Source organism: Tiliqua scincoides, chromosome 3 (assembly GCF_035046505.1).
Source record: "Tiliqua scincoides isolate rTilSci1 chromosome 3, rTilSci1.hap2, whole genome shotgun sequence".
NCBI classification, from domain to species: Eukaryota; Metazoa; Chordata; class Lepidosauria; order Squamata; family Scincidae; genus Tiliqua; species Tiliqua scincoides.
The window spans coordinates 133593576-133620378 of record NC_089823.1 but is presented as its reverse complement, the minus strand read 5'-3'; the positions used below and the strand labels follow the sequence as shown (position 1 = coordinate 133620378).

The 26803-nt window shown below is 44.2% G+C and overlaps 1 protein-coding gene across 1 annotated transcript in view; it reads left to right on the top strand.

The window, feature by feature from the left end:
- SYNPO2L (synaptopodin 2 like) overlaps window positions 1–26803 on the top strand; it is a 44919-nt gene that overhangs the window by 4709 nt on the left and 13407 nt on the right. Inside the window, exons 2-3 of the mRNA XM_066619341.1 lie at window positions 15613–15764; window positions 19968–20617. Of these exons, the coding sequence (XP_066475438.1) occupies window positions 15613–15764; window positions 19968–20617 (802 nt within the window). The remainder of the gene's footprint in view (window positions 1–15612; window positions 15765–19967; window positions 20618–26803) is intronic.

The window sequence follows — 26803 nt, the reverse complement described above, 5'->3', positions numbered from 1 at the left end:
TGGAACAACAGCTTCCCTTCCATTCTGTTTGGGCAAGTGGTTGACACAGGGACACTTTCTAATTGTCTGCAGATCTCCTGCAGAAAGGACACTTTTATTTTTATTTCATCATTGTACATTACAAAAAAATCTTTGGTCCAATGTCTTAGAACAAGATATTGCTTGTAACAAGAGTTCCAATACATTTAAAAACTCCTATAGTAAGAGTGCTGTTCAGGCACAAATATACGTTGGCACAATATACTGTTTGCTGGCATGAATATACTGTTCCTTTGACAATCTTTAACAGGTAGTTATCCATCTTGGCAATTTCAAGCTCTTCTTTGTATCACCAATGCTCTTCTTTATGGATCACTGGATATGCCTTTTATCTGGCAAGTCATCTGCCCATGAATGGGAATTTGCCTGTGATATAATGTGACCTGACAACCACAGGTATTATTGAGGGCATATATGATGTTGCCCACACATATTCTCCTTGATTATGCTTGTGGGTCACAGTAAAGCTTTTGTGTTGCCTGTTTTCCCACATCTAAGCAGTTTCATCAGGGTGTAAAGAGGCCAGATGTGTTCTTAATTTTCTCATGAACAATTTTTCTTGTTTACTTTGCTGTTGAGGTTTGTGTTATGATACAATACTGGAAAATTAATCTGGCCAATTTAGTGTCCAAGGGCCCAATCGTAAGCAGTGTGTGCCGGCTTACCACTGGTGTACACTGTTGCAAACGTGCCATAAGGCATGTCTCAGCATTGGTGCTAGCTCAGCACTAGGCTAGTGCTGGTGAACCACCACTGATCCGCCGCTCCGCAGTCACCGAAACCACTGGGTGGCAGAGATGTAGGTGGGGAGAGGCAGAGAGGAGGCATTCTGGTGCAGGGAGAGGGCAGGAAGGAGGTGTGCTGGGGGAGAGAGTGGGGTGGGCGGGAGGTGGAACCTGTGGAGCTTTGCTCCACCAAACCTTGAGCCTCCATGTTGGGCCGCTGGCCCGCTACCCCCTTGGATCAGTGTAGAATCGAGTAGCCCCATTGCAGGGCTACTTGGCTTACCTGGGGGAAAGGAACAAAAGTCCTCGTCTCCTTAGGAGCAGCTGGCACTGCCCAGGTAGTGCTCAGGGTGCAGCAATAGCTGTTTTCAGCACCACTGCAGCCCCACGTGTTGGGCAGCTCCGGATTGGGCTGTAAGTTGCTACATGCCATCTTTTTCCGTTTTTCAGCATGTGCAGTTTCATATGCCTCTTTCAAAGTTATTCTGCTCTTTCTGCCAAGTCATTTGAAGCAGATGGTGCAGTGCAATAACCAGGTGACTGTCACTACAATGAAGGGATCTCTGACCATTAGTTCCTGATAAAACTTTGCTGTATATTGGCACTTAAAAGGTTTTAATAGCAGAGACAGGAGCCAGAAGTAAATGAAAGGAACAATGCCGGCTTGTTGAGGGGTTCTACTAAAAAGTGGGTCCCAGCGCTAAATGTGTGAGAACCACTGCTCTAGTGGTTCTCACACATTTAGCGCCGGGACCCACTTTTTAGAATGAGAATCTGTCAGGACCCACCTGAAATGATGTCATGACTGGAAGTGACATCATCAAGCAGGAAAATTTTTAACCATCCTAGGCTGCAGTCCTACCCACACTTACCCAGGAGTCCCATTTATTATCATTGTTAGAAGAATATATATAGTAGCTTGTTAAAAGTAACATTTCCCCAAATGCAGTCACATACCATGGCAGCATCAAGTCTAATATATTAAAAATAAAATATCGAAATGAATGGGGACCTCCCCTTCGCAACCCACCTAGTGGGTCCCAACCCACAGTTTGAGAAACACTGCTTTAGAGTATCAGGAGGGAGGCAATAAAATCAAACAAAAGCAACTGAAATCCATGCATGTTGCAATTAACCAAGCGGAGGAACCAGTAATTATGCTTTGCAACTGACTTGAGCAAGAGAGAGAGAGAGAGAGAGCCAGTCTGCAAAGGGTGGGGAGGGGGGGAAGGCAGTTTATGACCTGCCCAAAAATCCAGGGAGGGAGAGAACAGTGCTTTTAAGAAAAATACCTTTACTTGAGCCTGCTGTTTGGCATGTCACCAAAAGTGATATGCTGAACTGGAGACTGCAGAGGTTGGTGGGGGCTCATAGCCCAATCCACCACAATTTCTCACATAATGATGCAGCAGCACCATTGTGGCATCCACTGAATAGACTGAATCCTAGGAGGGTGTTTTGGCCTCCAAAGGCATCTTTGGGGTAAGGGAAAATTTGTTCCTTTGCCCTGGAGTAAACACCTGTTGGCCTGGTGGGTCACTTCAGACCTGCATCAGCAATATCTGCATTGACCCAGGAAGGTGGATCAGACTGAGGAATGGGATCAGGAATCACTGCCATCATTGAACCCACTTTCCCAGGCCCAAACCACCTTCCTCTCTGCCCCCATTACCATCCTGTTTCACCCTTCCCCCACATTCCACCCTCCCTTCACCTCCCTCCATTCCCATATGCAGCCTTTCCTGAGACAGTGGGCACCTGCACTCCATGGCCGCATAGACCCAGCTCCTTACTCCTTCTGGTGACGGCCAGGCTGCACTCTCCAGCTCAGTCACATTTATGACAGTCAGAAAGTGCACTATGCTGGTGGAAAGTGCATCCCACCAAAGTAGCACATCCTTAGCCTTGGGCTGTCAGATCCTCAAGGGCCAGGATAGCTAAGACTCAACAGGTTAAATCCTACAGGTTTGAACTGCCAGATACAATTCCAAAATGAAAGAGGGTGTGTGGGAGTTCAAGTTGCCTTAAGTTCAAGCTTAAGGCAACAAACAGGCAGCCCAATTCTAACTTGTGCTGGAATAGGCTGCCTGGCCTGCACTGAATCCAGTGCAGGGTTGGTGGCAGCTGTGGCACAACTCAGGGAAGGGGATATTTTTCCCTTTACCCTGAGCACTGCCTAACCACCGCAATGGGGCTACTTGGATCTGCACCAGCTAAATTGCTGGTGCAGATCAGAGCAACCTGATGTTAGGCCAGGCTGCTTGGGAGTTGAGTTAGGATCTGGTCTAACTGCCAAAGTCTGGTCCCATCCCCCCTCCCAGAGCCAGTCCAACCACCAGCCCACCTGTCCCCACCCCATCCCCCCACCCCAAAATGTCCCCAAACCACCCTGCCTCCACCCTTCCCAATCCCCCACACCAGCCTCTGCAGGCCAGCACAAACTTACCCTTGCACCGCGCTGTGGAGGCCAGATCAGGCTTCCGTTGGTCAGCACACATCCATGCACTGGTGTGCCAACTTCCACATCAACGCAAATGTGCATTACAGCACACTTGCAGCCATCCTGGGCTGGTGCAAGGGACTTGCGCAGGCCTAACTAGAGGTTGGGATTGCACTCTAAGGGAGGTCTGCTGGAGGTGCTTTCAGCTAAGATGGGAGGAACAGAGGTTGGCACATCATCGGCTGATGGGGGGGATTTGGCATGCTTTCTCAGGCATCAGGAAGTCTAGGGCTGGCCCTGCTAAAGCCCCTTATGCCCCATTATGGTTTCACCCTTTTCTTGGCCCCCTGCATGATATTAACCTCCCCCCCAAGCAAATGCTATGCATTTGTCATAATGCGTCATTTGAAGGCTTGGTGTTTAGAGACTTCCGTCACTGAGAATGAAGGCTGTAGATCTGTGCCTTTCTGTTCAGTTGACCTATCTGCTCTCTGCTTTATATATATAAAGCCCATTATTATAATAGTAAGTAAGCCCATTACCATTACTTACTTATAATAGTAAGCCCATTACCATTACTTGCTTATAATAGTAAGTAAAGTCTGCTGGAACCATCTACATTACTCATCATTTGCCTTGGTTTATAATCATACAACTGCTGAGGTCATGGCCCTCTTCTGGATTCTAGCATACGCCATTGGGAATACCAGTATGTTTTCTCCTAACAGATCCTTCAGCGGTTTATGGACCTGCATGACAAAACGACTGTGTCACAGAGCATAGAAGGCACATGATATAGCAGCCTTCTTGAAGCTAAGAAGGTCCACATCTGGTCAGTGTCTACTTGAGACCCCCTTACCTGATGATGTACCAGCCTTTGCTCAACCTACTCTCCAATAGTCTAGCTTAGCAGTCCCCTCCCCTCCACATTTCCTCTTCCTCTCTGTCCACCTCTTCCTTTTCCACTCCAGAAAGCAGAAGGAGAAGGAGGAACAGTGAAGGTAAGTAGGTGGAAAGTAATGAGTGCCCGCACCAATTTGCTCATCACGGTATCATTAAGGGCACAATCCTAACCAGGTCTACTCAGAAGTAAGTCCTAGTTTGTTCAATGGGGCTTACTCTCAGGAAAGTATGGTTAGGATTGCAGCCTTATTCTTCCTAAAGAATAACATAAATCATATTAAGAATATCCTAAAGAATAACTGAAGAGGGAAAGAAAGAAAATGGTTTTTATATATCCTTTGTTTAAAAAATGCATTCATATGCCATTTTTCACTTGGTTGGGCTGAATTTGCAGCCCATTCTACTGAAATTCCCCTCCTCCCACCGATACTGTGCCAGTGGAGTGTGCACTGCATCTGTGGGAAGGGGGCAGTTTCTTTTGTTCAATTATCCCTGGGAAGTCCTCCACTACCACCATAAGACTCCTAGGGTATATACCTGGAGGGTATATACCCTCCTAGGGTTTAGCAGGTGTAAGTCTGAGTTGTGTAATGGTGGCGGTAAAGGAGATGGACAGGGATAGGATATTGGTGCACTTGAGTGCCACTGATATCATCCCCAATCTGCCTCCCTCCCCACCTTCTGCTCTGCCTGGGACCAGCCTCATTCCTTCCCACCCTGTTCTTCCCTTGTCACCCTCATACCTACCTTTGCTGGTCTGGCAGTGGGCCTCATGCACTGTTACCAGTTGCAGCAGTGTGCACAAATAGCCACCAACCGTGCACTATATACCGCTGGAAGCCACTTTACAACTGCAGAACTCTGTCCAGCTGTTGTAAACCCCCCATGCTCACTGGCCCAATCCTGGTTCAGATTGGGCCATTAGCCTCTAAACATTGAAAAAAATCCAGTACAATAATGTTTTATATTTTAAAAATAATTTCAAATCGACAATACTAGAACACAACATTCAAGTAGGGAAGTGAGGTGGAAACAGTTACTAAACTTGAAATCCATATATTAAAGCTACAATATTTACAGCATATTTATGGTAGCAAATCAAAATAAAATTGATAGATGAATTTATCTATAAATTTATAAATTATAAGACAATAAACCCATAAGTTCCCAGTTTAAATTTCACTTCTGACATGAACTCCTTAGGTGACTTTAAGTGAGCTGTTCATCCACACCACAACACCAAATCCATCTGAGACAGAGGGATAGTTATAATTATCTACACTACAGGGTAGTGGATTATTGAAATAATGGATTATTGAACTAATGGGATGTGCTCTGAAGACAGAAAGCATACAAACACAGTTTATTACATAATAAATAGCAGATAGGCACACATTTTTCTCACACTTTTTTGTGGAAAAGCAGAATATTAGTATTCATAATAATACTTTTAAAAAATAGAAAAAAAAATGTCTACAATTTTCCAGGCCTGGAAAGTGAGCAGAACTGTGTTGCTCACCCCCGATGATAGCACTGGCATTATCCAGTAGCTTCCTACATCAGCCATTTAGTTTGGTCCTGCTGCTGGGAGCTAATTGAAGCTTCTACAGGACACTGCATCAGGTACTACAGAAATCTGCAAACCATGCTAATGAAAGACTAGGCTGGGGATGAAAAAGGAACATGTGGCCAATGTTAACACTACAAAACAGCCTTGGAAAGTCTTGTAAGTGCATGGCCTGAGGCATACAGGCTGTGAGATGACTGCTAATGGTTTTGAGAGCATTGTGACTGGAGGCATGCACCCCAAATTCTGCAGGACTCTGCTAGCCTCCACAGAAGCAAACTGTTAAATTGCTGCTACTCTGGGTACAATGAATGTAGAATAATGTTGCTATGCGCACATTATCTTTTAGCTTTTGGACCTTCTTTTGCATTGATCTGAGCCTCAGGCTATATAGGTGCCAAGAGAAAGTGGGAAATGGAGAGTTACTCAAGTTGCCTTGGCAGTGTTCTGCTCCAAGAGGGATTTTGTGAGCTTTTGTAGAGCTGCCTCCAGGCACAGGAACAGTTGGAAAGTCTTTCATTCTATTTTTAGAATTTTCCCCTCTGTGCAGGGTAGAAGCTGGCTGTGAAGAATGAGACCAGGCTCCAGATTTGATAGTCATGGAGGCTGAGAATTCCTAGGAATACAATTTAGGAGTAGAAAATTTTTAAGGCCCAAATTAGAGATGATGGTGCAAACTCTTATGTAGAATGAGATTCAGTGCTCAGAACATGTGGGGTGAGGGCACAGATAGCCTGGTTCCCTTGCCTTTTGCAATTCTCCCCCTCTACTTTTTGTTTCATAAGACTATAGAAAGAAGCATAATTTGGCTAAAATTTGGGAGAAAGCTTCCTTTATTAAGGGTCATCATACTATTTTCCTCCATAATTTAAGTGTTGGTCTGGTTTGCCACTGATTTCCTAGAAAATTGTGTGGGGGAGTTAAAGCACAGTATGGGCAATCAGAAGGAGGAGTGAATCATTTCCTCCCGCCCACGCTTTCCATCAACACTGAAATTAATTTTTAGTCATCTTTTTCTTGATGGGGGCTGCTAAGCCGCTCAGCCAGCACGCCTCCCATGACACCCCTGGCGACCTCCAGTTTGGGAATCTCTGTTGTAATGTGATAGAATTGATCAGTCCTTATTAAGGCAAGAGTAAATGTGATCCAACACTATCAATTCTGATTGACCTTCCCCTCCCTCAATTTCTTTTGTTGAAAAATCACCGCTTTCAGGTCTCTAGCATTACAGAGTGACTTAACTCTGTGAGATGTTAAGAGTTTGTTCTTTGATATTCTGTTGCATTGATTTTGACATTTTTTTTACATCCCTTTGAAAGATTGACATGCACAATCAAAACATGTCGGGAATGAAAGCTAACTGGAATCCTCTTAGTTCTTTCTTCTTTGGCAGTATTTTTGCACACATGCTCACTCACTGTCTGCATCGTATATTGGATAATTAGGGGGGAAATTGTTTATTTTACAATATTTTAATTCGACCTTTCCCCTTCCAAATAAGTTAAAAGATTAATAACAACACAATAATCAAATCAAACCATTACAAAAATCACAAAAACAATCAGCAGGAGGATCACAGAGGCAACCCCATGAAAGCAGCAAACAACTAAACCTCAATCTGAGGTCTGCAGGAATTGAACCGTAATTTGGGCAAGATGCTGAGATTTTTGCTAGAGGTTCTTGGCTCACCCTTCTCCCACCATCAACACATACAGTGATATAACTCCCAGGGTTCCTGAGGAAATTAGACAATAATTAACCCGTTTTACACAGGATAGAGATTTGCCCTGTCCTTGTGCAGTTGTTTTGTTTCCTTACGGAAGAGTTGCCTTGTAACAGAGCCACCCCTTCATTCAAGAGCGGTCTCCAAATTTTGGGCTCCCAATCAATCACATTCCTGAAATACCAGCAGGAGACCCTTGCTCCTCTTTTACCAAAAAATGGCTTCAGAGCACCATGTGGACCTTACTTGTTTTGTTCTTTTATGACCTGGCAGCCGTACCCCAGAAAGAAAAGTAGGATGAGAGGTGGAAACAAGGTGGAGGGTGCCCAATCTGACAGGAACAGGAGAGCCTGTTTGCTTGGCTGCTTGATTACTGAGTTTCATGTTCTCATTCCAGATTTTTTTTTTTTTTTAATGTTAGAAGAAGAGCAAGGGTAAAGACTCGGAAAGGCCAAGATGATGGCATTTGTGCTGATGAATGTGGCAGATGGAATGAGCAATTCCTATTTTAAGATTGCAGGAAAAGCTCAGAGCTGTTCCCCTGAGGCCAATAAAGGTCTAACAAATGTCTAGACAACCCATAGCACCCTATCCACTAAAAAGAGGGTATATGTCCATGTTTCTTCTTCATTCTGCAGGAGTAAAGTGTCTCTACTCATGCTTCTGAGAAACTTGTGGGTCTATGGATTTGCCATGCTTCCTGTGTATCAAAGATAACAATTGCCCTTAGCAATCTGAAACAGCTTTACTGCACTGTGTCTCCACACTTAGATAGCTGAAGAAATGTGTGACTGGTGCTTTTAACCCTTCTTTAGCCAATTGCCATTGTAAACTTGGGACGAATGGTGGTGAGGCTTGCCCAGCTGTAGCAACCCATGGGAGATGCATTGTGACATTTCTACCAAGCTATGGGACTTGCTGTAGAATGACCATTCAGAGATGCTATTTTTTAATTTCAGTGTATGTGTAGAGCAGAAGACTTAACCATGCTCATACCATTTTTCTATATACAGTACTCAAGATTAAATTGTCTTTTTAAAAAGTGTATCTTAACAGCATGTGTTGTGATAAGGGGGGGCTCATAGTAACTGACACAGTTAGCATATGGCTAAAGAGCCTGTGAATGAGACAGACTTTGGTTCGGATCTCATCTCTGCTATGAACGTATTATTCTCTCAGCTTTATTGCCTCCCTCCCATTTTCAGCATGAGGATGTTAATATTTAAATTTTTAAAATGCTTAAATATTTTATGCCAGTGATTGAAATAAGAAGAGAAGTATGTGTGTGTCTTGTTAATATAATTGCTATAAAAATAATCCCCATTATTTATGTGGCACAGTGCTTTATATGTACTCTGAACACTTGAAATGCTCTGCCTCAGTGCTAGGGACAATCACAGCATTGTTTTTAACTCAAGACAGTCTCTCTCTAGGCTGATTCTACAATGCTAGTCTGATCTTCGCATAATCAGGATGTGTGCACTCTTTGAGTTTGCATGGCCCTTCCATCCCAGCATGCTAGGGAGCAGGTGCCTAATTGCATGGGGTGTGTGTGGATAGTCTGAACTGCCCCTCGACATGTGATTTAAAACAGTTAAATGGAAACAGACAAATCAGAAATGGGAACAAATCAGAGGGAACAAATTGAATCAAAAGAGCCCAGGAAATGCCTGCTGAAAAGTCAGCCTTTAATCTCTGGTGAAAAATCAGTGGGGAAGTGGCCAGATGAATCGGCAGGTGGTTCCAGAGGATGGGGACCACCACAAAGAAGGCCCTCTCATGCATCACTGCCAACCTAGCCTCGGATCGCTGCAGATCGCTGCAGGTGAGGCAGAAGAACCTCCCTCCCTAATGGACAGTTAGGTTCCTATGGAGGATGGTAGTCCTTCTGGTATCCTGGTCTTGATCCATATATTTAAAAGATACAGTAAATAACCAATACCTTGAATGATGCTCTGAATCAGACTGGGTAACCAGTGCAGCTGAAACAAAAGCCAAGACATTATCATAAAGCTTCACCCCAGTCAAGACCTGGGCAGTAGCTACATTCTGTCCCAGCAGAAGCTTCCAAAGAATGTTCAAAGGCAGCCCCAAACAGTGTGTGTGGCAATAGCAAGGACCATAGCCAGGTCCATCTGAGACAGATATGGGTGTAGAGGATGGCACACACCCAAAGCTGAGCAAAAGCACATATAGCCACAGCTGCTACCTGGACATCAAGGAACCAAGGGTAGAAGTACAGAAGTACCCCCACACTGCAAATCTTCTGGCAGACATTTCTTGTTCATAAGCCCCTGTTGTCTGAAACATGGGGGCAACTGCTCTTCCTGACCTTTAACTCCCCATGATCTTTTCAACTGCAGTGCCTGAACATTATGTTGCAGTGCCTGAATGTTACTCTGGTTGTGTTACTGCTGGAATCCTGCAGAGGTTGCATTGAAAAGGATGACTGTAACTAGAGGTGGTGCCTCTAATAACCTGATTTAAAGTCTTTGTGATATTTGTGATCAAAACTGAAGGTTAATCTTAGATGATGCTTAGAAGTGAAAAGAAGCCAAATTGGTTAGACCGGGGATGTCAAACTTGTTTCCTACCGAGGACCGAACAGAATTCATGATGCCTGCTGAGGGCCAGAAGTGAAGTCATTAGTCATGAAGTGATGTCATTAAACAGGTCATAACCAAAAATAAGAACATTGTCTCACTTAGAAACTCATTAGCTGCAAATGACAGAAGAGAAAATACGCAAATCTTGCTCATATTTCAAGATATGGGAGAGCCCAATTTTCATGTGGCATATGTGGCCCAATTTCCATATCCCATATTACCCTTACAGCAGTAACACCGCAGCACTGCTCAGCAGCTGAGAGCACGAGAGCAGGATCAAAAGCTTCTGCGGGCCTTATCTGGTCCCTGGGCTTTAAGTTTGACACCCCTGGGTTAGACTATAATGCTTTTCTTTACTTCTGCATGACAAGGGACCCAAGTACTGCAATTAGTATTGGAGAGGGATTGGAACAACCCTGGCCTTATTCCTTTCAAAATGAAAGCGGCTACTGATCCTTTGTCTCTGTAGTTTTTGGTGAGCACTTCATTCTTTCTTAATATTAAACAGAGGAAGAGTTCTGTGACCCTCAAAAGTTGGAAGATTGCTTTGAAGGTTTTTTGAAAGTTTGATGTAGGAAGTTTGCTGAGAAAGCGCAATTGTTACAGTTGAAGCAGTGAGGTGAAGCAACATCAGGTGGAAATGTAAAGACAGAAGTTCTTCCATCACTTTGGTCCATATGTTCTTTCTCCCACACACCCGCATTTACCAGATGGTAGGGAAAGCAGCTTATGACCACCTGCTGCTCATCCTTAGGGCTAAGGAGATGCTGTTGCCTACTTTGACCTTTTAATGGACAGTGATCACTACACTAATCATACTTAACATTTATTTTATAATACCTCAGAGTGTTCAAAGTGATTCCTAACATTACTTTATTGTAATCCTTACAAGAGCTATGTAAGGTAAATCAGCATTATTATTTCCATATTGCCTATGTAGAAGAAGGGGCTGAGGCTGAGAAACAGTGGTTTGCCTACAGTCATTTAATTCATAGCAGAAGGGAAGACAAAAGTTAAAGGCTTCATTCCTGTTTCATAGCTCAGTCTCTTAGCTACTGCACTATACATAATCTATACCATACCTCATATCAACATCAGAGAAGCTTTGCTAACGATTCATGAATGAGAATGGGGATGTTTTAACTAAATGATTCTGCCCTGCTATCTAGGGAAAGCTGCTTTTATCCCAGGACATTTCCAGATGGATTCCTTGTAGTACCAACCAATTACTGCTTTTTGTAAAGCAATAGCATCCGAACATCTGCCTGTACTATTTACTAAATACTGTAGTAGAAATGGTTAACTGTATGATGTCAGCAAGAGGGAAAGCCTTGATTGTGAATTAGTATGGATTAGTTTGTGGGATGCCCACCGTTCCTTATCATGGGAGAAAGTCTCCCCGGGTACCGCAGTTGTCACTGCAGGCAAGCGCTATACTCATGATTGACAGGGAGCAGGGCTTAGGAGCATGTTGGTGGAATTTGTCAGTGCATTCTTGCTGATCATGTGATCTTCTGCTCACTTGTCAAGTGCCTGCAAGGCCTCTAGTTAATAAAGATTCAGTTCTCAGAAAAAATATTGAAACAGAGCTCCAATACAGTTCCTATTTTATGTGGCATAGTAGAGATAGCCTTTATTCAGTGGTATCTCTAGCCAGGTGTGGAGGATGCAGGCAGCAGGTGACACTGTTCAAAGTGCTGCAGTAGGCAGCTGGCCCAGGAGCACTATGGTGAGTTGCTGGTGAGTAGTTGTTCCCATTCTCATGAGAGGATGGAGCTAAAGCAAAACTGGAAGGGGAGGGGCCATGGAGGTGACACCATTGGCACACTGGGTGACACCAAGTCCAGTGACACCACTGCCTTTATTTACTAAAGAGAAATTCCTGTGAAGAGGTGGGCTGACTGCTGAATCGTAATTGTACATGACTTACAGCCCAATCCTAATAGCGCCTTGAGCTGCCAGAAGTAATATTCAGGTAGTGTAAGATCCTCTACTGCTATTGCAAAATGCGACATCCCATAGCCTGGCAACCACTGCAAGAGGCAAGCAGTCAGATCTGCATGCCAGTGGTGGAAGAAAGACTCCCAGCACAGGTAATTCAACGCAGGGGACAGATGTGAGGAGGGGATGGGTGGAACAGGATGGGAAGGAGGGTAGATCATTGCCAAGAAGAGGGTGGTAACAGCATTAGCAGTGCCACCAATATCCTAACCCCCTTCTTGGTCTCAGTCTACCTTCCTGGGTCCACAGGTCAGAGCTGGCGCAGTAGGTCCAGTGAGGCAGTAAGGGCTTACCACAGAGCAAGGGAACAAATCTTTCCTTACCTAGCTCCATCATAGGAAAGTGGGAAGTGCAAGAGCCATTTTCTGCTGTTTTTCCTTCCCCCATTGGGGCTACTCCTACTTACACTAGTTCTGTTGTTGGCATAGCATTTTTCTGATGTTGGGGCATGTCCATTGTCTGAAGGAAAGTTAAGATGTGGTATATGTCAATTCCTCCTAATCTCTCCCACATCCCAATAATGTCCCTCCCACATCATGCTTCAAACTCCTTGTTTGATCAATCTGCCAGTGGAGTTGTGCTGAGGTGCAAGTTACATCAGCCCAGCTTTTGTCTGGCATCCCTAGTACATCTACACTGCCGTGTCTTTTGCTGTTCTGGGACAGGGCCTTAAGTCAAGTTATTTTTAAGAGACAGTTAATATAACTCCTTTAAGAATGGGTTTAAATGTTTAAAACCTGGATTTATTAAAAACTGATTTTTTAAAATCAATGCCTGATCAAAGCATTAGAGCAAGAAGAAAACATTTAATAGGATCCCTTTTGTTTGAAAGAAGTGGATAACAGTGTTTGGGCACCTGGCTCTTAATATCTAATTCAGTTCAAATTAATAAATTAACTTCAAATGTATCAGACATATTTGGATTTTGATGTTTTCCACTGATTCACAGTGTTCCCCCCCCCCCCCACCCAGTGTCTGTTAAAGTTCCCTTCACCTTAAGGTTTCTGGCTATAGGCAGAGTTTAACAGACCGTGTGGTTCTCTCTAAGTGTGAATTCTTATGTTCTTAATAGATAAGCAGCTCATGTCTCTGGACTTATTGCATGAGAAAATAAGAAAATAATGGGCTTTCCTGACAACATTAGGACAGTTGTCAAGCCAAATATGGCTTGTCAATACTACACAATCAGATTCCATTGCACACTATATGGGATATGTTACAGAGGACGTCTGGTTCTCTTGGCACATTGATACATTTTCTGTCAGTGTATTATAATTTTATTTCATTACATGGGATCTTTCAACCGTCCTGTTTTTAGAAAGTACACACAGAGAGAGAGAGAGAGAGAGAGAGAGAGAGAGAGAGAGAGAGAGTCTTGCTCTTAGTATTCAGAGAAAGGGAAAGAGTCTGGATCATGCCAATAGTGTGGAAATCTTATTACTCCTTTGTGAGGCTGAGGCCTAGTTCTCCTTAAAAAGAGTTGAGGAGTTAAGCACTTTCATTCTGCAGATGGAAAATTCTATTATTGAAACCAAATTACCTGTTACATCAAGTACATTGTTGACCCTGGTATGCTTGGGTTTTTCCTCCAGAATGTTTCCATCCTGTGAGGATGGGGAGGGCTGCATCCTTTGTTCCTTACTGTGATCCTAATGCAGATTCCCTCCCCTCCGCCTTTGGTGACCATTTGCCCCAGGAGAGAAATTGCTCTTGGCAAAGTGCCACCTTTGCTCCTAGGACAAATAGTAGCTTCAGGGGGTGATCTGGATCAGAAGGGGTTTAAATCTTCCACTCTCCCCCCTGTAGTCATAACACTGATTTCTACCACCTGCATTTCCTCTGCGGCTGCTATTTAGGAACCAAAAAACAAGCCCACAACGACCAGCACTATAGTTTGACCCTGAATGGCCCTGGCTGGCCCATCCACGAGGCCTACTGGAGCAGTTGTTTCAGGTAGCAAATTGGAGGGAGTGTCTATCTCTGTGCCTACTTATCTCCACTGCTCCTCCTTTTCCTTCCATTCTCTGGTTTGGAAAAGGAAGATGGGGGTACAGAAGAAGAGGAAATGTAGAGGGGAGAAGAATGCTGAGCTAGAGCATTGTAGAGTGGTAGGACCAGGGTCTGCCACGTGATATCTCCTGTTGCCTTGTGTGCTCCCTGTGGCATTATCTGTTGGGCCACTGTGAGAAACAGGAGGCTGGGCTAGATAGGCTTTTGGCCTGATCCAGCCAGGCTTTTCTTATGTTCTTATGTTCACATCATTGGATAAGGAGGGGCAGTATTTGGCATGCCACGTTAGGTATCAGGGGGTCTTCAGCTGGCCCCGCACCTCCTCCACACACACACACATATATATATAACCTAGATGTTAGGAAGAAGTTTCTAGCCAGCCTTCTTCATGCCATTGGTTTTTGTTTTTTTTTATGTACAAGGCATTTTTTTAAATTAAGGATAAATCATTTATGTGAGCTCTCACATGCAATCCAAAATGGGAAAGTCCAGATATAAGTTTTGCCCTCTCATTTGCTGCTTGTCAGAAATAAGCCTGTCAGAAGAAAAACAAGCAGCCCCAAAGTAAATGTCATCTTTTCACGCTTCTGCTGTCATCTCTGAAGTGGGAAATGTGTCCTAATTCCCCATGGGGGAAAAACATGAATCATTTCGCCATCTTGAGCAGTCCCATTTCCCCGCAGAGACAGACAGAAGGAATGGAATGTTTGCAGCAGAAAGTCCAGCTCTGCTGGGAGTTTTTTCTTTGGTTTCTCCATTTATTGTAAACTCTGAAGTAGTTCTTGTTAAAGAAAATGTCATCTTCCTCCTCAAAATACTTAGTTTTCTTCCAGCAGTGTATTTTATTAGGGCACAGAGCTTTCCTGCCTGCCGTTTTAGTGGCTATTTTTAGTATATCCATAGCCTTGTCTCTCTGACATGTGTATTTCCAGAGCCAGGTGAGATCAGTTGAGACTCATTTTTGCAACCTTTGAGGACGAAGGGAAATGCCATAACCAGGAGAATTTCATGCTCCTGGTAATGTAGCAGAACCCCTCCCCAAGCCTTGTGATTGGAATGGACTTTGCGTTAGTGAAATGGTCTCACAGTAGAAGGAGCAAAAACAGCAGCTATTGTAATAAAAGATGCAAAGCATATTGACAATGCAGAATTATCTGGGTTAAAGAGTTCAGGATCAGTTTGCTGTCACTCTGTCACTTCAAATTCAGAATCTTCCTCTGATCTGGGTGGGAGGGGATAGAAAACAACTAAACAGATTACCAAATATGTTTACAGATTACAAATATGTTTTTATCTGTTTGTGAAATTATGTTTCAATCTGTTTTATATGTTGTTAGCCGCCCTGGGTCCCTTTTTGGGAGAAGGGCGGGATAAAAATAAAGTTTTATTATTATTATTATTATTATTACCAGTAATTAGCACCATAAAAAAGCCCCTTTGGAGAGGACTTGAGGTTCTAGGATTAGGGTCCAGGATTCACTTGTCCTGATTTGGCAGATTTGGGGAGGCCATTTGGAGAGAATCAAGCCAGTAATCCACTGAATACTTTCTTTTCTTCTTCCTTCTCAAGCTATCCTTTCTGCTTTCTCCTTTCTTAGATCCGCAAGAGAAGCAAAGCGTGCCGCGGAGGTCTGTGGGAAAATGACGAATTGGTGTCACTCAATGGAAAGCCATGTGCTGGTGTCTCTCACGCTAGTGCCATGCAAATCATTGACTCTTCCAATGGCATCCTCAACATTGTTGTGAAAAGGTAATTGTGATGGGCAGTGGCTCCTGGCATTGGCGGTAGAGCTGAGTGAAAAAAAATGACCATGTTGCTTCAGTTAGCACAATAGCCTTCAAATACACTGTATGCAAATCATTGAAGTGAGCATAGGGTCAGGGTTGTCCGGGTGTCAGAAGTTGGACAGCAGTGGTCAAAAGGTCTGCACCCTTCAGAGGGCCCACCTGGCCATGCTGAATCCCTGAACCCTCAGTAACCAGTGCATAGTGCACTACTGAATGAGAGCAGGAGGTGCTGTGGGGATCCCAGTGTAAGACTTGCCCCTGAACCCCCAGCAATCTGGCACCAGCACTGCACAGAGCAAAACAAACAGCGTTTTACGAATTTTTCAATATAAGTAATATGTAACATATTGTGGGATTTTTTTTTTAATTTTACTAAAATTTTGTATTTTAACCATTGTTGTTAATCACCTTGAAAGACCCATTTGAGGGGAGGAATGGCAGGATGTAAATATTTTTCCTAAATTAAAAATCCTAAACCTTTTCTGATAGCCCAATCCAGTGCTTACAGTTCAGTCTCACAGCGCATAGAATTATTCTACTAAAAAGATTCTGCATTTCACAGTAAATAGGCTCTGTCCTGAAGCAGAGATATTTATGTTAATACATATATCCTTCTCTTTTATTGTAAAGTGGGGTGGAGAATCTCAGAATGGTTTACTTGAGATCTTCATATGATTTCCCATCCAAACAGTGACTAGACTTTTAACATGGAGCAATAAATGGCCTCATTTTACCAGAATGGCAAGCATTTCAGGAAAGCTTTCCTGTACAATATTCTGAGCCTTCTGGTTTGCTTACCTGTCCCAGGCATGAAGTGAACAATGCTGCTCGCATCAGCAGCAGGTGGCCGGGGGGGGGGGGGGTGCGGCAGATTTGGTGTGCCCTTCAGCTGCCACAGCCTTCCTCTAGCTCAGTGGTTCTCACACATTTAGCACCAGGACCCACTTTTTAGAATGAGAATCTGTCAGGACCCACCAGAAGTGATGCCCTGATCAGAAGTGACATCATCAAGCAGGAAAATTTTTAACAATCCTAGGCTGCAATCCTGCCCACACTTACCCAGGAGTAAGTCCCATTTACTATCATTGTTAAAAGAATATGCATAGTAGCTTGTTAAAAGTACAGGTCTGTAACATTTCCCCAAATGCAATCGCGGACCATGGGAACATCAAGTCTAATATATTAAAAATAAAATATTGAAATGAATGGGGGCCCACCTAGTGGGTCCTGACCCACAGTTTGAGAAGCACTGCTCTAGCTCATGGCAGACTGAGGAGCTTCAGTTCACTGCATTGATCCTCTTCCTGCTTTTAGTGCACAGGACACAATTAATGGGTGCTTCCCTACCCACTCCACTCCCTCTGTCCTTTTAAACTTAAAGGGACTGTGCAGAGAAGGAGCCAAATAGTGGCCCGCATGGGGGACACGAACAGCAGCAAACTGCTTCATTCATTTCACTCCTTCCTTGCGCACTACAGTTAAATGGATTGAAAGGAGTAATATAAGGGGGTGGGAAAGCAGCCACCTTCCTGGTTCCTTCCTTGCAGTATCTTTAAAGAAAATAGAAAGTGTGATGCATGCTGGGAACTCCCAGCATGACCTGCACTTTCTGTTTTGACTAAAGGGATTTTGTGGGAAGGAATGGAATAAGTACCTGCAATTTGTTTGTTTGGACAGACAACAATAAATTTGTTGGTTTGGCCATCCCTGCTTACCTGTCTGCCACCAGAAATCTGTGGCCACTATACTTCATAACATTGCATGCATAGTGGCTGAAAGTGCAGGTTAAATTTGAAGCCAGTCTACTTGGAATGCCACACTGGTAAGTTCTTGCTTGCTTGGCACCAGTTTTAAATAGGATCAGTGATAGCATCATATATCCTTGGAGTCCCGTTCTCCAGTTTTAGCCTATAGTGTGCTGTAGTTAAATGTAGATTGATAGTGGCTGCATTCCTTTTTAAATTAATATCATTTACAGCATCCTGTATGTTTACTCAAAAGTAAGTCCCACGATGTTCAATAGGATTTATTTCCATGTAAGTGTGCACAGGATTGCAGCCTTAGATTAGTTCATATAACTGCATTGGATTTCAGATTTCAAGATGTGCTAGGTAGGGCTATAACTGTTAAACTGGCTTTGCTGAGGATCAGCATGCTTCTGCAAGGGGAAGGCTTGCTTCAGCAACCTTTTGGAATTCTTTGAGGATATCTATAACATGTAGAGAGGCATGCTGTATATATAATCTCATTCAATACTTAACACTCATATAGTGATTTCTGAGTGTGCAAAGTTCTTCACATGTATTATTTTGAAGAAATCATTACCACAGCCCTGTAATGTAGGTAATTATTTTTATCCCCCACCCTTCCAAAATGCAGCTGTGGCTAAGAGGGAGTAAATAGTTTTTGACTAACAGCCCAATCTTATCCTGAGCTGGAACAGGCAGGCTGACTGCACTGTATTCATCGCAGGGTAGGTGGTGGCTGCTGCACAATTCAGAGTAAGGAGATTTATTTCCTCTTACCCCATGTAGTGCGGCAGCCACTTCAGTAGGGCCGCTCGAATCTGCACCAGCAAAATGGCTGGTGCAGATCTGAGCAGCCCAGTATAATGCTGGGCTGCTCAGGAGGGGGGTAAGGATATGGCCTACGTCACCCAGGCTGGTCCCACCCCACACCTGGGCCCAGTCCACCCAGGTCAACCCAGGAGTCCACCCTGCCCCTGCCCTAAAACTCCCCCTTTTCACCCTTTTGCCACTCTCCCCAACCCCCCTGTGCTGGCCTCCCTAGGCCGGCACGAACTTGCCCGTTGCTGGCTGGAGTCCGGTGCAGAGAGGCTGGCATGTGTCCTTGCGCCAGCCTACCTGGCTTACAAGGATGCACAAACATGCTTTACAGCATGTTCATGATGCTCCTGGGCTGAATTTGTACTGGCCAATCAAGCACTTTAGATTGCACTCTAAGGTCATCAATTAAATTTGTGGCAGAGATGAGATTTGAACCCGGAAGTTCTGATTCACAGTCTCTTAGCCACTATGCTACACCAGCTCTCAATATAAAATACATTTATATAAAATTCCTCCAATGTTTCTTAGTGAACCTAAACAACTCTTTGATCCCAGCCAGCCTAAGCCCTATTGGAAAGGTATGTGGCTGCCATCTGGGCCTTAATTTAAAGTACTGTTGCTTGGAGTGGTGCCTGGAGTGCTACCAGCACCTCCAGTGCTACTCCAAGGATCTGCTAGTAGTCATAATTGGGACAGACCCTTCTGGGGGTGACCAGCTGCAGGCCATTCTCCAGTCCCTTGCCCTTGGATAAGAAGCTAAGAACATAAGAAGAGCCCTGCTGGATCAGGCCAAAGGCCCATTTAGTCCAGCTCCCTGTATCTCACAGTGGCCCACCAAATGCCCCAGGGAGCACACAAGACAACAGGCACAATCTGCGTTCTGGTGCCCTCACCTGCATCTGGCAATCAAAGGCAGTCTGCCTCTAAAACCAAGAGCTTGCACCAACCTACTATAACTTGTAACCCATAATGAACTCCTCCTCCTCCAGAAATTTGTCCAATCCCCTCTTAAAGGCATCCAGGCAAGATGCCATAACTATTTCTTGTGGCAAAGCATTCCACAAACTAATTACATGCTGGGTAAAGAAATATTTTCTTTTGTCTGTCCTAACTCTCCCAAAACTCAACTTTCGTGGATGTCCCCTGGTTCTGGTGTTATGCGAGAGGGAAAAGAGCGTCTCTCTATCTACTCTGTCCATCTCCTGCATGATTTTGTATATCTCCAGCCTGATTTTAGCCAAAATCAAGATTTTAGCTAGAGGCCATGCAATATGGAGTTTTGATTCAAAGAGACACACAGTTTGTGCTAAGAATGAATAATGTAATTAGATGCATTTACAAATTGTAAATACATATATTTAGTGAATTTGGCTGGATTTTCCAGAAAGTTTGTCTGATTACATTATATAGGGGCCTGAGGATCTGTTTATCTGTTATTATCATTTCATAATTTCCTCACCATAAATTGGATTTTTATAAATTAAAATGTTGATTCTCAAGGAAGCCATATCGGATACTAAAGTCAGATTTTGTGCTGAACCAAAATGTGCATAGCTCTGTGTGCAGCAATTCTCTCATTCTTTGCTTCTCTCCTACAGGGCAACCAATGTGAGAGTTCAGCGTTCTCCCTCGCCTAGGCAACTGCGATCAACCTCACCAGCTTCCCCATTCAGCCGGGCTTCCCAGGTGCTCAGCCCTGAACCAGCAGGCCCCCCAGCTGCACCACAACCTGAGCAACAGTCCCGTCGACCGCAGCAGTTGGAGACTATAACTTCACCCCCAGATAGTGAAGCGTACTATGCTGAAACCGACAGTGATGCTGACAACATTGCCCAGGAAAAGCACCGGAGAGCTCGCAAGAAGAGCCCCCGTTCTCCACCAGGGGGCACAAACAATAAAGCGGGTGAACCACAAGATGAAGTGTCTCTCTCAGAGTTGAGTGGATGTGACAGCACTCCTGAAGCAGTGACACAAGCTACAGAAGGAGGAGAAAGCCTTAGTGGGGTGGCCAAGAGGGAGATTGTATGCCAGCCAGGAAGCCGCACAGATACACCCTTCTCAGAGAGCGAGGCTTTGCTACAGCCACCATTACTTGAAGATAGGAGGCTTTCCCCTGAGGCCATGCTTCTACCACATGCAACAAAGGTCATTCGAGCTGAGAGGCACCTTATCCCCATGGTGGGACCTGTGGAGCATCCTGTTGATGAAGACCTAACCACCACCTATGCAGAAAAAGCTAAACAAGCCAGTAAGTATTCCTGATGTACTTCTTTTCATCCTTCTCCTTGTCCACACTTTTTTTGCAGCTTTCATTGGTGAATAATTTGGAGGGCCTGCTCACAGAATTTTAAGGCATACATACAGCTCTGATTAGAAGTCTGCTTTGCCATTAACATGTAGATTGTAAATTTCCACAAATACTTAGGTTAGAGTTTAGCTTGGGTATCACTGCAAGCCTCACCAAAACTCTTCAGTGGGGTTAGAGTCATTAAATACATACAGCAATTGGGGTACATCACAGCAATCAACTCCTTTCACTTCCAAGCTCAATTTAAAAGGCTTATATTGATCTTCAAAGCCTTTAATGGCCTGGGATCAGATTATTTTAAGAATTGCCTGCCTCTATCTATATGATTCTGCCAAGGATTTTCTCCAGAGGCCCTGTTCCTTGGTTCAATTTCATTGGATGGGGACAGGCTTCTCTTGGGATTGGTACCACAGCTGTGCACCCTACTCCCTATGGAGATATGATGGGTTCTGTCTCCTCAAGCTTTTAGATGGGATGTAAAACATTTTTATGCAGGCATTTAATGCGTAAACTATTTTGTTTTAACTAGCAGCCCAGTCCTATGGCCGTGTTATGCTGGCAGAACATGAGTTCCACTGGTATAACACGTTTTGCAACTGTCACAAATATGACACTGCTGCCACATACCCACCACCACAAGCAGTGAGCATCCAGGTCCATGTGAGGATGGACCAGGCCTTCGTGCCAGAGATGGTAATGCCATGCAGGGATTGGGAGCGAAGTGGGGAAGGGGTGGAACAGGGCAGAGAGTGGGTAAAAGGAAAAAGAGATGGGGTGGGGTAGACAGATCTGGCCCAGGAAGCGGGTGAGCAGATCAGGCCAGATCAGGCAGGTATCTGCGGCATGGATGCACACTGTATCTGAACTCCCTTCCCGGGCCCAATCCACCTGAAATGATCAATTCAGACTTGCACCAGCGATATTGTGGCTTGTGACCCCTTGTGGCTGCTGGACATACCCCAAGGCAAGGGGACAAATTTTCCCTTAACCTGAGCAGACCTCCAGCAGACAAAAGTCCCCTGCAGGATACACTGTGAGCCACACTGGCACTGTTTCATCGTCACACAGGACTGGGCTGTAAGTTTCTTCCTCTGATATTTGAGGTACAACCAAAAGTGTTCGAAATATAATTATGTCCTTAATAATGTTCTGTCATTACAGTTTTAAAAATCCCCATATCTGAATATATAATTAAGCCACATGCAGTTATGCAGATGCTATTCTTCCTGTCAGTTTTTCTAGCATTTTTTTTCCACCACTAGTGTTTTATCTGCCTGCATTAGACAGGCTGGAGCTGCAATTGCATTTTATTACTGACAGATAACCACAGATCAAGCCTGAAAAAGCATGGGAGGGGAGTACAGAAAAACTTTCAAGTCTGTGATTTAGAAACAGTGCCTTGCAGATGAGCTGCAAAAAGTGAGTGAACAGAGGATAGCAATTCCAGAGAAAAGGGTTAGTTTGGAAGCACCCACAAAATTCCTATTTTATGCTAGCTACTGAATGACTTTAATGTTTCTCTTTTAAAATTCACCAAGAAATCTGAAGAACAATAATAACAAATAAATAAAAATGAACTAAAATCACAAAGCCAGGATCTGAATGATGCCATTTGCTTGACAGGCAGCCAGGAGTTTTGGCTACCTTAGGCTCAGTCCTCAGTCTATTTTTTCCTTTTGAATAATGCGTAGACATGAAGCGAATGCTGAGCAAGGCATGCCCAGCTGTTCTCTGCCACTTGATAGTCCAGCAGTGGGTGAGCAATGTCTTGCATCAGAACTTATTTTCAGGGGCAGAGTCAGAACCACCAGAAAGATCTCAGGAAAGTGAAGTATTTTGTTAGGGAGCATTTCTGAGAGCGCAGCATGCGCACTATTCAGTGCTGTGGGGTGATCCCAAGGCAAGAGCTGTCACCACTTCTACGTCAACTATGAGGGCTGCTTCAGATACGACTCATTTTCTACACAGATAGCATTTTCATATAGGAACAAGCACTAGTGTAGATAGGAAGAATTGGTGAGGCCAGTGTACCAAGTGGTCAGGTTTGCTATGGCTTTGCTTGGTTGTCTGTAGTAATGAAAATGTGACATGATCCTTTTTCTGCCTCACATTTGAATGTGTAGTAAAGGTTGAAAACCTGATGACTTATAGGGCACAATCCTAAGCAGGTCTACTCAGAATTAAGTCTTATTGTGTTCAATGGAACTTAGTCCCAAGAAAGTGAAGTTAGGATTGCAGCCATAGTCTGTATAGACTGCCCTACATTTACTATTTAAACTGGTTGTATTTTAGCAAACTGTGAAGGGGAAGTTTTTCCTCTCAGCTATGAAGTCTCATGGCAAGAATAGTCTTTCCTGTTTATGCTCCATGGTTTTCAGTTATGAACAGACCAATCCTATCGAAACCCCCCCTGCTGATGCAGTCATGCCACCAGAGTGCATGCTGCATCCTGTGGGGGGGGGGGCAGACCCCAGATGTCTCCTCTGGGTAAGGGAACATTTGTTCCCTTGCTCCAGAGTAAGCCTCCTCTGCTTAAATGTGTCCACTTGGACCTACATAAGCAATTCTGCTTGTGTAAGTTCAAGTGGACCCAGGAAGGCAGATCAAGGCCAGGAAAAGAGATAGGATATCAGCTGTGCTACCCCAGCCAATACCAGCACCTTCCCGGCCTTGAAATACCCTCTCCCCGCCTTGGTCTTTGCCGCATTCATCCCCCTCCCTGCCCTATTCTACTCACCCCATCTTCCATGCCAGCTTACTGGCACTGGGGTGCCTTTGTAGGCCACTGGCATGCAGCCATGGTTGCTCAACACTTGTAGCTGCCGTCTGGGCTGCGTTGAATGGCACTTCACCTTTTGCAACCACTATAAAACATGCTTTGCCACCAGAACCTTAATTCTGGCAGCATAGTGTGCCCATAGGATAGGGCCATACATTTAGGATTTCAGATTTCTGTTTCAAGTTGTGTTCAAACATAATTTGAAATGTTGAAATATTTGCAATTTTCTGTAACTTTTTAAATTATTCATTTAAGATTTGATATGTTTGAACAGAAATTGATTTTTATGTGTCTCTTCCTTGTGTGATATTCCCCAGAACTGTTTCTCTACTTCAGTCACTCATGGAACACTTTCGTTCATACTTTGAGCCACTACCATGACAGGCCCAATTAGGTGTCAGATGGACCTAAGATTGAATCCTGGGTTCACGCAACTACTCCAGCCTTTGGCTTTTCCTTCCACTTCATGCACAAAGGGAATCCTGGGCTAGCTTATTCTAACTAAAGTTTACAAATAAACCAGGCTCTGAAACTGGAATTTTATTCAGATCCTGGTTTATAGCAAGCTTTGGTTCAAATAATCCAGGTCATTGGTGTCTCTGTTTTGGGCACCACAACAAATCCTTGCTTATTCTAAGCCAGAGTACAAAGTAGAGTCATTCCTTCCCTTCCATGTGAAGAGGAGGATACTAGGGTATTTGTGTCTTGGAAAGTTGTATCCTGGTTGAATGCATCCTGGTCATTGATGTTTCTGTCTGTTAATATGAGTCCCGGTCGTTTGTATCCCACTATATCTGGGCAGCAAACCAACGTTATATATCCTAAGCCTCTTATCCCAGCCCTACCTTTGCATTCTGAAAATTTAAAAAGTACACCTAATATAAATATACACATACTGGACACAAATGTCCAGGATGCAAAAAGAACAAACGCAAATGTTCAATACTTGACCACATTTGACTAGGACACTGTTGTCCAGAATGCAATGCTCCCGTCATTGAAGAGAAGGTGGAGAGTGCATTCACCAGAGAATAGGAGATGTCCTGTGAAAGCAAGATTCAGTTCTGGCTCTACATGGCGTCTGTACCAGGCCTCAGTACCTAGTGTGCAAATGAAAGTTCTGACAACCCCTGCACTGAGATTATTCTGCAGCATGGAATACTTTGGTTACGTTACTAAGCCCTCAAAAAATATCTCTATGATATATTTGGCATTCTTGGGATCCTTCTGTGCACATCCTGCAAACCAGAAACAGTAGAGAGGAGCCAGGGTCATTAACAAAAAAGGAAAAATGGTTGCATCCATACAATGAAAAGCATTAAATCTGTGCCTGATTTCAGCACAGGTTTGCAGTAGGGGAAATGCTTTCATAGCAACATATTTCCAGGTAAGGTTGCCAACTCTCCAGAATGCTCTGCGAGTCTCCTGGAATCAACAGTACTCTTCCAAGGACCAATTAGAGCTATCTGGAGACTTTTAAGCCCCACCCCCATCCTGCATCTCATTTCTGTTCTGAGACTTCTGTCTGTCTCCTGTCTGTTGCCTCTCTAGAGGTGGAGGGAACACTGATGTCATCACCACCTGTGCACTTGCATTCTTCCCCACATCTGGAATGCTAAGCAGGCCGTATGATACAAGGGAGACAGCAGAAGTGGAAGGGATAGATCAAAACCAGGAGAAGGAGATGGGATTATTGGCTAGGCAGAGGCTAAGGGGGCCGACGGGCACTGAGGAAGGTGAAGGATTTTGTTTCTCAGTAAGCCAAGCCCACTGAAAAGTGCATGAGCTGCATTGAGCCACGTAGCCCTGAATGAACTAAAAAATGCATGAAAGCTGCACTCCTCCATTCCCAAACTTGGCACCCCTAGTTCATATCACTATGTTCTAAAGCCTAAACACCTGACCTTCCCATGCACCCTGGGATACCTCCCAACAAAGGGGAGAAGTGCAATTAACAGGGTCCCTCAGCCTGATAATTTGTGCGCTCCGCTGGTTGCTATAGGAGTGATCTGGGCAGTCGACTGGCCTGGCCAACCCATGTCCTTGGCACTCACAGTTGCACTTTCTAGTGTAAGCCAGAGCAGTAGCATAGCTGCAGGGGGCACAGCACTAAGTTTTGCAGAGCACCTCAACATGCCATGTAAGCTGCCCTCCCCCTTGCTGTCAGACTCATTCCCAGGGTGGGAGTAAAGTGGGGGTGTCTCCTCAGCTTTGCTAGTGCCACTGGGAATGGCTCTACAGCAAGGGGGAGGGGCAGCTTACATGGCACGTCAAGGCACTGTGCAAAACTTAGTGCAGTGCCCCCTGTAGCTGCACTACTTAGCAGAGGAGTCTGTGAGAGAGTAAGGGTCAGTCGCTCTTACCAGACAAGTAGAAAGAACAAGAGTTTATTTTAAAAAGCAAAAATAAAAAGAGGATAAGGAAAAAGACAAATGGACAAAAATAGACACTTAAATTTAGAAGCAAACTGAAAACAAATAAAAACCTAACAAGACTATTTCAGTGTAACTGTACCTGGGAAGCACTTAGATTGTTGCCTTTTTCTCTGTTGACCTCCAGAGGGAGCCAGAGGGGCAGTCAGCAATGTACATGTTCCCATTGTTGAAAGTACAACATTGTTGAAGAACACGTCCCAGGTGAAAGTAGCCAGGGCAAGGTGGCAGAAATGCACAAGCTGACTCATCCCAGCCAGTGCCACATCAGATCAAAGTGATAACTATTTTAAATAAATAAAAAATAAACATTAAAATAATAATAATAATAATAATGAGAAAAAGTGTAAACAGCAGTGGTGCCCAAGAGGGGGCAGAATGGGGAGAGATGCCATCACTTTTGGGTGAACCTATAACCATCACACTTGCCTTCCCCCCCCCCCCCCCCGTTTAAACACTGGGAAGCAGAATGTGGAAGCTGGCCTTGAGATGCCTGTCCCTATTGGTCGGGGGGTGTCATGGCTATTTCTTGCCATGATTGAGGCCAGGGGAGTCTTTGGAAGTGGACGTGTCTGGAGCTTTTAAGATCAGGGCAGGATGTTGTGTGCTCTGTCATACATCAGTTGTCTTTGAATCATATGGGGAACGCTTTGGTGCCCAAAAGAATCTTTGCAGTGATTTATTTAAGAGAAACACCCTTGCAAATGTAAAGAGCATGCAGCTGTTCTGAGCCCTTAATCTCTTATGTTTGGCTCTCTGTTCACTGTGACATCAGCCATGGAAAAATGGCTTCGTCTGCCAACATTCACTCAACTTTGGCTATATTCAGAACATATGCTTGTCATAGCGCATCAATTACTCTTTACAGATAATCTGTAAGGCTATAGACAGGGACTAAACTAATAGAAGATGATG